General features: G+C 37.6%; 1 protein-coding gene across 1 annotated transcript; it reads left to right on the top strand.

Moving 5' to 3' along the window:
- The first annotated feature begins 2,148 nt into the window (after positions 1–2,148).
- On the top strand, positions 2,149–8,081 carry gorab (golgin, rab6-interacting). The gene is made up of 5 exons (XM_053488472.1): positions 2,149–2,335; positions 3,570–3,876; positions 4,412–4,513; positions 4,609–4,749; positions 5,999–8,081. Exons 1-5 carry the CDS (start codon positions 2,272–2,274, stop codon positions 6,360–6,362), a joined length of 978 nt encoding a protein of 325 aa, XP_053344447.1. The 5' UTR covers positions 2,149–2,271; the 3' UTR covers positions 6,363–8,081.
- The last annotated feature ends 4,215 nt before the right edge of the window (positions 8,082–12,296 follow it).

Below are 12,296 nucleotides of genomic sequence, written 5' to 3'. Positions count from 1 at the left end.
TCCTTATTCTTACTTAAACAACCAGTGATACTGTCAGTCACAGCAACAGCTTTCATGGCTGACGGGAAATAAAGTAATAAAGTATCTTTTAATAATATACCAAAAGTAAACAATTTTTATTTGAACTTTATATTAAGTCCAAAAATATGGGCTGCCTTCAGTTCACACAACTTTAACCCACAGTGATTACTTCTAATCTGCAGTAATAGTGATAAACTACTAACTCCTAAAAGCTTTTCTGGTGTGCCACTCAGGAGCTGACACTAAATTCTGACCCTACCATGTCTTTGGGTCTCTCAGAAACCTAGATTCATCAGAACAAATGACTTTTTTTTTTTTTTTTTTTTTTTTAAATATGTGTGTCCCAGTGTGGTCTTCTACTGTTGTACGGATGTAACATGTTTATATTGAGTTGTTTTTCAGCTTACTATGGCTGTAAAGTGTAGTTATCTGATTTAACATAGCCTTCCGTTTAGCTGAAACAATAAATCAGACTTCTTTGTCAGGCACATCCCATGTTCGATTGGACTGAGATCTGGGGAATTATCAGAAAGAATCAAAAACCTTGAACTCTTTGCATGCTAAGCTCAATATACAACAAGCTGTGATGCATTGGGTGTTACCCATCTATCATAGCCAGCATTAACTTTTATCATTAATTGGTGCTACATTGGCTTTTCTGTGGAATTGGACCTGATGGGCTGACCTTTGCTCCTCACAGGCATAAATTAGCCTTGGATGACCATGATCCTGTCATCTGTGTACTGTTATCTTACAATAATATTGTAACAATTAATCTTATAATCTGTTATATAATTGTTAATCACTCACCGTCTATATAGCTTTTTTCTGTATACAGGTTTGGCGGGGAGACTTAGGGCACAAGGCTTAACATGGCACATAAACACATACTCATTAACACATTATGGGCAATTTGGGGACATTAATGTAGTGGTTAGCACTGTCGCCTTGCACCTCCAGGGTCCAGGCTCGATTCCCGGCCAGGCTCAATTCCCGGCTCTGTGTGCATGGAGTTTGCATGTTCTCCCCATGCTTGGTGGGTTTTCTCCAGGTACTCCGGTTTCCTTCCACATTCCAAAGACATGTAGGTTAGGCTGATTGGCGTTCACAAATTACCCGTAGTGTGTGAATGGGTGTGTGCGTGTATGTGTGTGTGCCCTGTGATAGATTGGAACCCTGTCCGGGGTGTACCCTGGCTCGTGCCCTAAGCCTCCTGGGATGGGCTCCAGGTCCCCGCGACCCTGAATACAGGATAAAGTGGTATAGAAGATGAGTGAGTGAGCTTACCTCCTAACCACTAAGCAAACAGTTCAAATTAAGAAATACAGGCTTCACTTCACAAATCAACAAAGTGAAGAGGTTCTTGGGTTTCCCAGTCCATAGACATGCAGATTAGACTTATTGGCATTACTAATGTGTGTGTGTGTGTGTGTGTCCTGAAATGGATTGGCACCATGTTCAATGATTGGGGTAGCTCAGTGGTTAAGGCATTGGACTACGGTTCGGAAGATCCCAGGTTCAAACCCCGCAACCACCAAGTTGCCACTGTTGGGCCCTTGAGTGCGGCCCTTAACCCTCAACTGCTCAGATGTGTAATGAGATTAAAAAAATGTAAGTCGCTCTGGATAAGAGCGTCTGCCAAATGCCTCAATGTAAATGTAAATGTCCAGGGGATACCCCACCCTGTCCAGGGGATACCCCACCCTGTGCCCAATGTCTCCTGGGACAGACTCCAAGCCCCTGCGACTGTGTACACAGGATGAAGCCGCATAGACAATGACTGAGTTAATGAAGAAATAAATGAATAGATGAATTAATTAATTAATTAATTAATTAGTTAATTGATGGATTGATGGAGGGATAAATGACCTGTTTACAAAAGATAACTTGTGTGCACAAAAGACAAATTTAGGCACTTTAGTGACTCTGTACCGTGCATGAAAAAAAAATAAATGTAGTATTTTATTTACACCCTTTCTATGTTAGAAATAACCATTTCTTATTATTTAAAACGATTTACAGATGTGTTATGTTTTTTTTTTTGAGCAGGCAGTGATAGGACACCTGTCCCAGGTCACTCAGCGGGTCCTACACGTGGCACTCACTGTACACTGTAAAGATGGCGGCTGAGCGGAGTGTTTACAGACTAGCGCCGGAGCTTTAGCAGAAATGCGAACGGTTATTAGTGTAAAGGTTTAGAGTTGTTGTAAATTGATAAAGTATTTATCTGAGGGTGTTAAATTTGTAGAAATGGCTTCGTGGGCTGGGTTTTCGGAGGAGGAATTGCGGAGGATCCAGCAGAAAGGCGGGCCGAGTAAGTTTACACACCAAAAACAATAAAAACATATGATTTATTCAAAACATTTACTTTATTAACCATGAGGAGAAAGAATAGAATTAAAGACGGTATCGCTTTAAATCGTATAACTTAATTCTAGAGAGAATGTTAATCAAAGGAAGTATCTAATATTAAGACATTTATTATTAATATAAGCTAATTGCTGTTGTTCTTAATTACAGACACAATGCAAAATACTATTAATATTTGTTCATATTGTATGTTTAATAGAGTGGATTGACCCCTCAAGCATGATGTCAAATTCATGTGTGCTGAAAACCATCTAAAATATTGAGAATTGTACTTACTGTACTTTATCAGAGGGCACAGTCGGCTTGCACCTTAAGGGTCCAGGTTCGAGTACCCATGTTCTCCCTGTGCTCGGCCGGTTTCCTCCGGGTACTCTGGTTTCCTCCCACAGTGCAAAGGCATGCAGAGTAGGATAACACTATGAAAATCATTCAGTAGTGTGTGTGTGTGTGTGTGTGTGTGTGTGCGCGCGCGTGTCTGTGATGGATCGGCACCCAGTCCAGGGTCTGTCCTACCTCGGCCCCTGGATAAGGCTTTGCACGACCCTGAACAGGATAAACTGTATAGAAAATGAATTAATAAATGAACGGTAAAATAAGTTCCATTTTCAGAAATCCATGAAGAATGACTGCATTCTGGACACAGCGACAGGATAACAACACTTAGTTACAGTAAAATACAAGCGAATAGAATCAGTAATCAATGTCTATACAGAATATTGTGACAAGATGTTTTAGAAGATACCGATAAAGTTTTGGAATGATTATGTACTATTTATATACTATGTATTACTCACCATTTTAGTTGTTTTCCAAAGTGTTTTTTTTTCTTCTTCAGTGGGAGCACCAATTATAACATTTTGCAAACTGTTAAAAAAGAAAAAAAGTATGTACTGTACTAGTAATTATTTTTACATTCTCTAAGGGCGCTTTTAAATTAGGGCCCTTGGATTGTTTCCGAGAACATTTGACCCCAAAGTCCGATTCATTTGGATGAATCTGAAACTGTTCCCAAGACCACCTTTTTTAGCAGACTTGGGTGCAAATGTAATCAAATGTGGATGTGATCATACCTGTAAATGAGAGACCGCTGTTTAGCATGTGTCAATCTCATCTTCTGGCTTACACATAATTACAAATGTTGCTTCTTACAGTAACATAAATTGTTCTTTACTTTTCAGTTGAGGGTGTAGCTGCTTCATTTGGCCGTGGCCGGAGATCTGCTCCTACTAACCGGAGCAGACAGCAGCTGCAGCGGGAGAAAGCTCTACAAATGGCTGCTCAACAGAAAGCAGCTCTCGGTGAATCATCAGTGTCTCCTGAAGAGCAGCTTCAACCTGCTCCAGCTCCCGCTCCCTCTCCATGCCAAACTTATCCAGACAAAATACCAAAGCAAGAGCTACTACAGGCAGAACCAGTACCTGTTACATTGGAGTCAGAAGATCCAGCGGCAGCAGTGAAGGAACTGGACAGACAGGAAGTGGAATTGTTAGTAAGTCTAATGCAGGGGTAGTTTGTGGTGATTTGGTTTCCTAGCATGAGCTTCGTATATTTTACACTTTGGCCAATTAAGGCAAGACAAGACACTACTAATGTTAGTTTGTAAAAAGAAAAAGTCTGGTTCTAATGTGCTGCTATTTAATTAGTGGGGCTGCTATTTAATTTATGTGGAGGATATTTTATGACAAAACATGAGCTTGTATAGCTAGCAATAAAATGCATTTATTTCTGTGAAATTTTAATCTAAGGAAATGACTGACCTGATCAAAATGGTCATTTCTACCAGTAGTGTCTTGTTTGCTTTGGGTATGCTAAAGCTGCAGTGTTTTCAGGATCACACTCAGGCACCCCTGGTTTGAGTTTGGCTTAAATGATGAAGCTTTTATGCTATTCCACAAATTAATGCATCTTTCCTAGCTTTTAATGCAAAGAATAGATATAACCCCTACTGTGTGTTTATGCAGATGTCATTTGATAAACCAGATGTTTTTTTTTTCCTATGGTCTTAATTTAATTGCTTTAGACGAGAGAAGACCCGCCTGCAGCAGCTTCAGTGGGAGCAGCGAATGATGGAAGAGAAGAATAAAAGAGCCAAAGCCCTCCTGGCTAAGACCATCGCTGAAAAGTATGAGTAAATCTTTAAAGATTTTCTCTGTTCTACTTCTCCTTAATGCGTTGGAATGTGTAGGCATTTTTAAACTAACCTCCATGTTTCTACAGATCTAAGCAGACTCAAGCTGAAGCAATAAAACTGAAGAAAATTCAAAAGGAGCTCCAGGCTGTGGATGATTCTGTGTCCAGTGATATTGGTGTCCTCAGGAGTCTGATCGAGCAGGCCAGTCTGGAGTACTCCATAGCATGGTAACTATGGAAATTCAGGACTTTTGTTTTAACACAGTCATAACACTGTGTTGACTATGGAGAAATGGAGATGTGAATGGTTTGTGAGGTTGTTTAAATGGGTTTTATTTGATGTAACACTTCTCTTTAGTGGAAGAGTTAAAGTAAATTATAAATTAGGGTGGTTTTCAGCTAGGTGATACAAGTGGTTGATGTTTGTCCACACACACAATCACACAGTAGCTCAGTTTGGTTGTGGAGCTATTTTTGCATGTGTGTTTTGGTGTGAGTAAAGGAGCACGGTGTCAAATTACGGGCGCGCGCACACAGACAGCGCCTGCGCGCATTAACTGAAACACTTATCTGTCTGGATTTATTTTTACTTTTTAAGGTAAAGTGCAGGTTGATTTGTTTTATTTTTACTTTATATTTTGTATTAATTATTTTTATGTTTTTTTTTTTTGAGGTGTGGAATGAATAATTTAAGTTTCCATTATTTCTTATGGGAAAATTACATTTGGTTTACGAGTGTTTTGGAATTATGCTCGTAATCTGAGTTTCTACTGTATGTAGGGCGTACAATCTCTTATTCCACACAGCAAGTCGTGCCCTTGTCAGCGGTTAGAGAGGGGAGAAATTAGAGATTTGGGATTCAGCTATGTGTAAGAAGATGGTTCTAAATAAAATAAAACGGGGGCAATTCAGATTGACGCCAAAATGTTTTTTAAAAAAAAGATGTCACGTTATCAGGTGTATTTTCATGCTGAAAGTGCTTTGGTAACAGGTTTTGAATGTGGGTTTTAGGCAGACAGCTGCTCTCTCCTCAGTACTGAAGACTATACCAACCTCACATTTGGGACGTGGTGTGTTACATGTAGTTCAACGTCCCAGTGTTGTTACTATTTATCACCACTCTCATTCAATCACATTACCTGGTCGGACCTAATCGTAGCATTATAGCATTTATGTCAGTATAGTTTGATGTTGCATTAAATGAGTTTCTTCTGAGAAGCATTGCCAGTGATTGCATCTCTCCACTCACACAATCACACAGCCCCACCCTCCTCTCCCTCTGTGTCTACCGTTCTGTGTAATATTTGTGTACACCTGAATATACATTTTAAACTATACAATTGTTTTAATTATTGATATTATTATCATTTAGAATACAAATCTAAATACTTCAGTATTTAACACCAATTAAGACCCTTTTTTAAATATCACTGACATTTCATGAAGTTCATGGTGTTCGTGCCTTTCATTTGTTCAGGAAGCGCTTGGAAAAGGCTGAGGCAGAGTATGTGGGAGCCAAGCTTGACCTGCACAAGAAGACTGAGATTAAAGAGCAGCTAACTGAACACCTCTGCGCCATCATCCAGCAGAACGAGCTGCGCAAGGCACGCAAGCTGGAGGAGCTTATGCTGCAGCTTGAGTTGGGAACGGATCAGGAATCCCTGGAAGCACAGGGAGAAGAGGGTGCGGAAATACAAAGCCCCGTCCCAGCTGCTACAGTGAACGAAACACGGATTCAAACAGACTGCACAGATATTAATGTGGAGAGAGTGACTGTAGAAAAGATGAGCGAGGGTCAGGAAAGAGAACTGTTCACAGCTACTGCAAGTGGCGAGGTCTAGTGTCCTGCTTAACACACACCGTATGAATTTACCCATGACCCATAGATAATTTTCTAGCAATAAGGCTTAATCATGAATAGTCATGGTAGTTTTAATATTGTTTATTATGGTGGAGGGTGTGGGAAGTAAATGTGCTTAAGGACTTGAACAAAATACTTGAGCAATATCACATGAGGGGCAATGACAGCACGGCTGTGACGCAGTCATACTGTAGGCCCAAGGGTGCAGCAAAAGGACAGAAGGTTTGTATCTCAGCTGTGCTGTTATTCAGTACAACAGCACCACCTTTAGTGTGGTATTGCTTTTATGCAACAGTTCCACGAACAACTTTAATTATCAACAAAATATTAGTTGTTTATTTGACCAGTTATTTTCGCCAAAACTTTCTTTCCATGCCTGGCGTAAACACCTAACCGCGACTGGTGGAGCTGGCGACCAACTAGCGAGTGTTGTGAACAGGGGTACTGTGTAGCCAAAGGTGAGGAGAATAAACCATAGAGGTGATGGACAGTCCTGAGAAACTTGTATGGTTTATTTTATATTTCAGCTTTAGAAAATCAGCTCCATTAACTTCTGAAAGAATTCCAAATAGCATTAAATACAAAGCTAATGCACTGTGTAGAGTGTACAATCACTTATTCCACACACCAGGTAGTACCTTTTATCTGTTGTTAGAGATGGATTTAGGAAAGTTAACCTTCAGGGCAACGGTTCAGAGATGATTTGGAATGACTTGAAGGCAGTTATTAAGTAGACAAACTGTTGTTTAGAATGACAACATTATTTGGTGTGTTTTGTTTTCTCTCAGGTTTTGAATGGGAGTTTTGGCAGGCAGCTGCTCTCTCTTCAATACTGCAGAACGTACAGACCCACTTTTACCCATCCTGCAACCGACAGTTAGTGTAATGAATGATTATTAAACACTTTAGACGCAGAGTGATGCATATAGTTCAACGTCCCAATGCTGTTACACACTATATATGTATCACTATTCATAGAGTGGTGTCATCCAATCAGATTACTCAGTTTGAACTAACTGTTGTGTAATGTTTGTTACACACAAGGGTTTCATTCACGTTAAGTTTGATGTCCACTTTTAAGGATATTGAGTTGCTTTGATTTTCCTGTAAATGTCTGTTTGTTAATATATCTAACACTAAGCTCTAAAGTCTTTATCGAACATTTACTATTGTCGTATTTCACAAACACTTATTTGAAATTTGAGGTTTACTTGAAAATGTGCAATGGTCAAACAGCTTGACGGTTATATTTTTATTATATGAGGAATCATGAGATATGGCAAATTCACTCATTTTTGGCCCTTACAGTATGAATTATTCAGGAAGGACAATAGACTGGGCAAAGTGTTTAACACAAGTTGATATGGAATAATTTATGGGTTCTGGTTCCACAAGTGAGACATAACCTTCAGTTGGACAGAAGGTTCTTTGGTGAAATGTTTTGAACTTGTCTGTTTTTCATTCAGGTGAAAAGCCAAGTCGAATGCAGTGTATTTTATACATTTTGAATTAACAGAAAAAACTGTAATGGTTCTTTTTTGTTGTTGTTTTTCTGTTTATCATCAAGTAATGGTATTATGTTTCACATGTGTTTGAGATTTGATATTTATATGTGGTACACTTCAGACATATATTTTATATATATGTAGTTAACATGTTAAATACATGTAAATCAAAAAAGTATTTAAAAAATAATTAAAGTAAAACATAATTTACTTTTTTCAAGTGGTTGCCTATATTTATCAGATTCTTTAGTGAGCTAATTAAATCTGCTTCATAGTGTTTTTTCAACACCCCCCCCCCCCCTCCACACAGCACCAAGCCTCAAGACCTCTGTGCCCAAGGAGAACCTACATCCCTGTTTATTGTGTTGCATCATTTTTGCTGATTAGTGTGTAAGTGCCTTAATTTGTTAAATGTTTTGATTAAGTAAGGTTTAGCTATTAAAACTTAATTAAAGGAATGTCAACAAAGTGTTAGAGCAACCATCCCCTTCATCGGCAATATCCGATAAAAGGTTGTAGCCCAGTAGCCATGCTCATATCTACATAAGTACTGTATAACATTCATAAAATGTATCAGTCAGGATTTAGGCCTAAACACCTTTCTCATTATAATAGACTTTCAGCCTCATAACACACAAGCAATCTGATTTCCTCAAGGTTTCTTCCTGGTGTCATCTTAGAGAGTTCTTCTTTGCCACCGTCACCCTCGACTTGCTCATCCTTATATATAGTTCCTCAAATTTTTCAAACTAATTTCCCCTTTTTTATTCAAAGAAACTGCATGACCATTATTAAAAGCGCTTTATGAATAGATTTGAGTTTAATTGAATTTTAGAGCTGAACTCCGCCTGGGAGTAGAATAAGAGAGTTTTCCTCCTCAACAGATCAGCAGATTAAAAATTTGTATATTTCAGTAAAGACAAAAACAGATAGAAGTCATAAAACTGCAGGTGATTATTATTAGCGTGTCAGTGTACAGTACAAAAGTACAATAACATTTTTGTGCTAAATAATTATCGAACAATGCATAGTTTTGAGAGATTGTGTATATCGATCATGATGCCTTTTTATTTAGATGTATTTTTGTTAAAATAGTTACAATTTGAGCAAAAGCAGAAAGTTGATCTTGATAAAATGTACTTTATTCAATCCAATTAATTTTTTTATTTTTATTAATTTCAAATATTGTTGATTTGAGTTATAAAAGCAATGCCACTGTATTGTCAGTCCATTATTTACAAACCATTATATTGCGATGCATAATGAATATCACAGAGATGTCTTTGAGAATTGTGAGGGTTTTTTCATCACATCATTAAGGCCTAATATAAGCAGTATGTTCTGGCATGTGTTGCTTGCACACACATGGCCTGGTCTAAGCCCATCATCTTGCCAATTCCTAAGTTAATTCCTAAAAAGCAAAAGGCAATAAATATTTTTATTAAGGAAAATAAAGAAAAGGAAAATGAGCAATCTAAAATCGTTTAACAGAGGAGGCACCTACAGTGTTTTCCCTCTGACAGCATAGGCACTGTTCAATGTTTGTGAATCTTTTTTCAACCTAATGTTCTCACAATGGGTGCCTGTGTTTCTAAAACACTGTGCACTTATATGAGCTTTTTGTTGTGTACATCTGCCTGTGTGCCTTTTTGTCTGACGTGATTGGGTTGTTCTTTGATTCAAGGACATTCCTTGTCTGCTTTATGGATCTGCTTCTTGTGAGCGGTAATTGTGTCTTTTGTTGCTTTTTTTTGTCCTTGATGTGGGACAGATTGGGAAAGACAGCTATCTCACATTGTAAGCTTTCGTCTTGTTTATTATCCACCCTCATGGTACATGTTGAAGAGCCTGCATTAATTATATGTTCGTAATTTATTTAATCATAGACAAATCTTTGACGTTGCTTTGTCGTGAAGACAGAATAAGGATCTGTTTAGTCCTCCTGGGTGTAACCACTACAGTCTATCTGTATCTGTTTAGGGCTCAAAAGATTTGGATTTAAACAGTCATATCATCTACACTATAATGTTTCTACTATATAATAACTGAATTTGAATTAATTGAGAACACATTATTTGTTCAGTCCAAATAAAGTGCCTCATTTATCAAGCTGAATTTAAACAGATCTATTCAAAATCAGCATGCAAGAAATTTGGTATTAATAATATACTTATAAATACCCATAAATTCTGGGTAACTATATATATATATATATATATATATATATATATTATATATATATAAAACCGGGCAATGAGGAGCGAGACCAAGCCTAAGCACTAAGCCACTGTGCCGCTTATTAAGATTAAATAGGATTGCAATTATGCGTAAAACAGTTGGAATCAGTGTTTAAAGAATAATTTAATGTATAATAAAGTCTTTTTTATTTTTTACTACATTTATTTGGTTTAAATGTGAAAATAAGAGATGACTACTGCTTCAATTTTCCAGACAACAATGGCTTTGACAATCTTGCTGAGCTCACAAACTTTAGAAGGCATGTGCCAGTACACAAAACCAAAAAAGACATATTTCTGTCTGCAGTTCATAACACAATGTACTATTTTGCTTCAAAATACACAATACAACCAAAAGTATGTGGACATTTGGATTTTATACACATTCTTTATATAAGCATTTGCAAATCTGTGGCAACAAAGTGGAAGTAAATATCTGTCCAGAATGTCAATGACAATAAAGATATTATGGTTTTCCAAGGGTTTGGGATGAACTGAAATGCTGACTGCATGCCAGGCCCTCTTGCCTAACATCAGTTCCTGACTACCTCGATGCTCTTGTGGCTGAATGATCACAAATCACAATACGTGCTTTCCAAAATCAAGTGGAAAGCCTTCCCAGAAGAGTGAAGGTTAATATATTAGCAAAAGAAGAATACATCAGATGTTCAAAAGCACATATTGGTTTGATCAGGTGTCCACAGATACTTGGACAACCGCAAAGACAGACTGAAGTGCAATAACAGTAACAGTTACTGTAAAGCCTTACACTCTGGACCTCCTCCTGTGGGCATTGAAGGAATGCAAGCTGATATCATTACACAGCAGGAAAGATGAAGAGTACATTTCATCAATGCCAGAGCTCTGTGAGCACTTGGGTTTGTGGCAAAGGCTTTTAGTGAAATCCTGCTTCAAAGTAAGACTTAGAAAAGTCTATCCAAAACAGCACCATCAAAGTATATGTTATGCTGGACGCCCAGAGTTTGGGCCATTTGTCTGGCATCTACGAGAGTGAATACATGCTGAAAATCTGTGTTGGAGTTAAAGAAAATGGAATTAAGGAATGCAATAAATGCTAAACAAGCTTCCAAACCCAGAAGAACATCTACACTATACTCATCCTGAAATATATTTCTCTGAAAATGATATTCTCACATTAGAACCTAGTGCCTCATCAGTGCTCAGTGCTCATAAGGTGATACAGCCAAAGATTTCAAGGCAGAGTAGAAGAATTACACACTCTATTCATAACAGATACATTTCTTGAAGACTACAAGAGAAGGGAATAGACAGTGATCTTCTTAGCTTTGATACCTTAAAGAGAACATCAGATAAATATGAGCTTGCTATTTCTATCTAAGATTAGATCTTCTAAAACTTTATGGATGAAAAGTTTAATGATGCCATTTTCTTTCAGAAACCCAAAACCAGCTCTTTAACAGATTTCTAACAACCTTTCAGGAATGATCCTGGAACAGCAGAAAACAGCTGATTTGTTATTGCTTTTCTTTCTGTAGTATTGGAACAAGGACGTTGTGTCAAACAGTCCATCCATATGATGCACACTGGAAGGTGTCTCAGTTGTTTTTAATCGGTTTTAATTTTTGGTTGTTCCTTTGGTTGTAGAGCAGGAGGAACCACTGGGTAAATTACTGTCTAATTACTCAGCTAATTCCATACCTGCTGCCCAGTTTAACATGTCAATAAAAGATGTGGTGTGTCTTTCTCATGCATCTCACCTGACAGGCAAAATGAGATAACTCCGTGTTGCAAACTGATATTAAAGTGAAAATGGTGTTAAAAAGAACCAACACTAAAATATTTGTCAAAATTGTTTGGGGTATGAATTTTGCCAGATTTTGCAAAAAGCTCTAAAGTGTTTTGCCACAACTGATAAATCAACCTGCAGTTGTGTTTGTGGTAGTTTAAGGATGCAACTTATATTAATAATATATATGTTAATTATTTTTTATTTATTGATTGATTAGTTGTGATTTTATAGTGAGTCAAAGAGAAAGTAGTGGTAGCAAATTATATCATAAAGTGAAAAGTGTTGGTTTACACAAAACCTTTTAATTACAAAGATTTTTGTAAATTATAACCAAAAGTTTTTCTCATACAGCTCATGCATCAACTTTACACACAGCCTGTACATCAGCTTTACACACGCAG

The sequence above is a fragment of the Clarias gariepinus genome, chromosome 27, assembly GCF_024256425.1.
Source record: "Clarias gariepinus isolate MV-2021 ecotype Netherlands chromosome 27, CGAR_prim_01v2, whole genome shotgun sequence".
Taxonomy (NCBI): domain Eukaryota; kingdom Metazoa; phylum Chordata; class Actinopteri; order Siluriformes; family Clariidae; genus Clarias; species Clarias gariepinus.
This window is presented reverse-complemented; position numbering and strand designations above follow the sequence as displayed.